The 2,693-nt window shown below is 44.2% G+C and overlaps 1 protein-coding gene across 1 annotated transcript in view; it reads left to right on the top strand.

Moving 5' to 3' along the window:
• The window catches only part of dnajc15 (DnaJ (Hsp40) homolog, subfamily C, member 15), a 5,034-nt gene that overhangs the window by 1,909 nt on the left and 432 nt on the right, over positions 1-2,693 (top strand). Inside the window, exons 3-5 of the mRNA XM_037686226.1 lie at positions 791-864; positions 977-1,053; positions 1,128-1,198. Of these exons, the coding sequence (XP_037542154.1) occupies positions 791-864; positions 977-1,053; positions 1,128-1,198 (222 nt within the window). The remainder of the gene's footprint in view (positions 1-790; positions 865-976; positions 1,054-1,127; positions 1,199-2,693) is intronic.

The raw sequence follows: 2,693 nt of genomic DNA, 5'->3' as shown, positions 1-2,693 counted from the left end.
GTCCAGGTGTACTTTCTATAGTCCAGGTGTACTTTCTATAGTCCAGGTGTACTTTCTATAGTCCAGGTGTACTTTCTATAGTCCAAGTGTACTTTCTATAGTCCAGGTGTACTTTCTATAGGAGGAAAGACAAAAAAATATGTTAATATAGAAATAATTACAGATACAGACAGGAAGAGTAGAGCAAGTAAAACAGCAGCAGAGAGAGGTCATGTGGTCAGTTGGTCCTCCAGCAGTCTAAGCCTATAGCAGTAGAACTAGGGGATATCTCAGGAAACCCCAGGCATCATAACTGTATGGGCGTTGTGAACGTTCCATAAGATCAAATCTTTTTCTGCAACAATTGTTCCAGTTGGTTTGTTTGCCCGTCTTTGCCGTCACTACTGGAAACAACCAACATCTGGTACAACATCTGGTGATGCTTCACCTTCTTGAGAAGTTTCCAAATCCTCTCCTTTGTTGGAGTCACGACTCGTGTCCGTCTGCTTTGTGCACCACGTCAACAACATGTGAGCAGGTGTTTTAGCTGAAGACTTATGAACAGATTTAATCCGATGCAGGTGTTTGTTTTAAAACTGCACTTCTGTGTAAAGTTTGTGATTAATTTTCTTTATTCTCAAACGATTAAGGGAGCATCCTCCAACAGTGCTGGTTCATCCTTTTTGCTGGGGGTTGCATCTTATTGATCCAGTGTTTAATTTTGTACTTTATTAACTTTTTCTGTGCTTTGTTTTGTATTTTGAGACCTTTGGTTTCACAGAGGCTGATTTTTCTCGTGTCTGACCCTCAGGTCGTTATGCCTTCCACCTCTGGAAGCCCCTCGGACAGGTTTTCTCTGAAACGGTCAAAAAGATGCCCTCATCAGTGAGTTACTAACTCTGAGAGATGTGTAAAGTCTATAGATTTACACGGAGAAAGCTTCGTGAGGTGACTGCAGCTGCTCACATGATCAAAACTCTTCTTTCTGCCACCTCAGGCGTTCTCCTCGTATTACAAAGGAGGCTTTGAGCAGAAGATGTCCAGGCGAGAGGCGAGCCTGATCCTCGGCATCAGGTAGGACACGTGACTTCGTCTTGCGTGGACCCGTGAGACTAAATGACGATCCTTTCTGTTCGTGTCGTCTTCAGCCCAGCTGCCACAAAGGCTAAAGTACGCGAGGCGCATCGGAGGATCATGGTCCTGAATCATCCCGATAAAGGTAAACTTACTGTCTGTGAAGTATTTATACACATTCTGTTGTAAAGTTCAAATAAATATGAGTTTGCCCGTTTTCTCTGGACTGTACAGCAAAGCAGCTTCATCGGGTGCAGAGCTGCACTGTTTACGCTCGCCACACACTTTATTACATTTAATCGTTGAAATGACTCAAATTTCTTATCAGCCAATCACATGGCAGCAACTTGATGCTTGTAGGCAGCTTGAAGTTCAAACTGAGCATCTGGACGAGGAAAACGAGATTTAGGTGAATGTGACCACGGCCTGGCTGTTGATCCGAGTATTTCAGAAACTGCCGATGTACTTTCACGTTCAGCCATCTCTAGAGTTTCAAGAGAACGGTCCAAAAAGAGAAAATGTCCACAGATGTGCAGGTGTGTAGACGGAACCAGGCCTTGATGTCGAGAAGAACGGGCCGACCGGTTCCAGGTGACGGCAGCTCGTTCCAACTCAGGTCTGCAGAAAACCTCGACGCAGTTGGACAGTGGCGTCTCCAGAATATTTTTGTGGGGGGGCCACTGAAAATCCTGGGGTGGCACACCCAAAGCCAGAGCAGAATTTCAGGAGCTTTTCGTTGTTTAGTTTTTTTTCAACAATCACCTTTTGATCACCTGCTCGAGTTGTCCAACGATGTTCAGTCAGGTCATCTGGACGGTTTCTTTTGTTGCTGAGACACTTCGTCTTTCATCTGAAGGACTTCTTCAGTCCGAGCCAGCAAACCAAACTGAATCCCACAAACGGCTCAATCCCAGAGTGGAAACAAAACCAGTTTGCTGGTGATGAGATGGCCTCCGGGGGCCGCCCTCTCCCCCATCAGCCATGCCAAAGTGGTCCAAAACACCAAAGTGGTGAACTTTGGTACTTGACTTTTATTTTTACTTACAGTTGATATAAAGAACAATCACTCGTTAACTTATCTCTTAAATTTGTATTTATATATTTAAAAAAAATGCATAAAACCTGTTTCCTGATGTCGAGGACGATGGTTTTAGACCGGTTGTCCTTATTAAAGGGGGGCAAGAGTTAAAGTTTAACGTTCAGTTTGAAATAAAATAAAAAGTTTGTAACTCCTGATCGAAAACGAGGCTCGTTTTTATGTTTGACGTTCTGTTGATCTTATAAAGTTTGGGGAAATTAAAAATGCTCACCACGCAAAGCTTAGGACTCGAGATAAAACTCACTGGCGCCGGTGGTGGGAGGGGGCACAATTTGTTTTATGAGTGGCTATTTTCCTACCTAGCCCCCCCCTTGGTGGTGCCCCTGTGGAAGAAAACGTGCACACCGATTATTAGTAAGTTGCCTAAATTAGCCAAAAGCTAATGTTCAGCTACTACACCGCTCTCGGTGTAACGTCTCGTGCGACCTGCTGTAGATGAAACCAGAGGAAGTTGGACTCTGTGTTCAGATGAAACCAGATAAACCAGATGAAGTTGGACTCTGTGTTCAGATGAAACCAGATCAAGTTGGACTCTGTGTTC

The sequence above is a fragment of the Nematolebias whitei genome, chromosome 13, assembly GCF_014905685.2.
Source record: "Nematolebias whitei isolate Nwh7 chromosome 13, NemWhi1, whole genome shotgun sequence".
Lineage (NCBI taxonomy): Eukaryota > Metazoa > Chordata > Actinopteri > Cyprinodontiformes > Rivulidae > Nematolebias > Nematolebias whitei.
The sequence above is the reverse complement of the archived record's forward strand: the minus strand, read 5'-3'. Positions and strand labels throughout refer to the sequence as shown.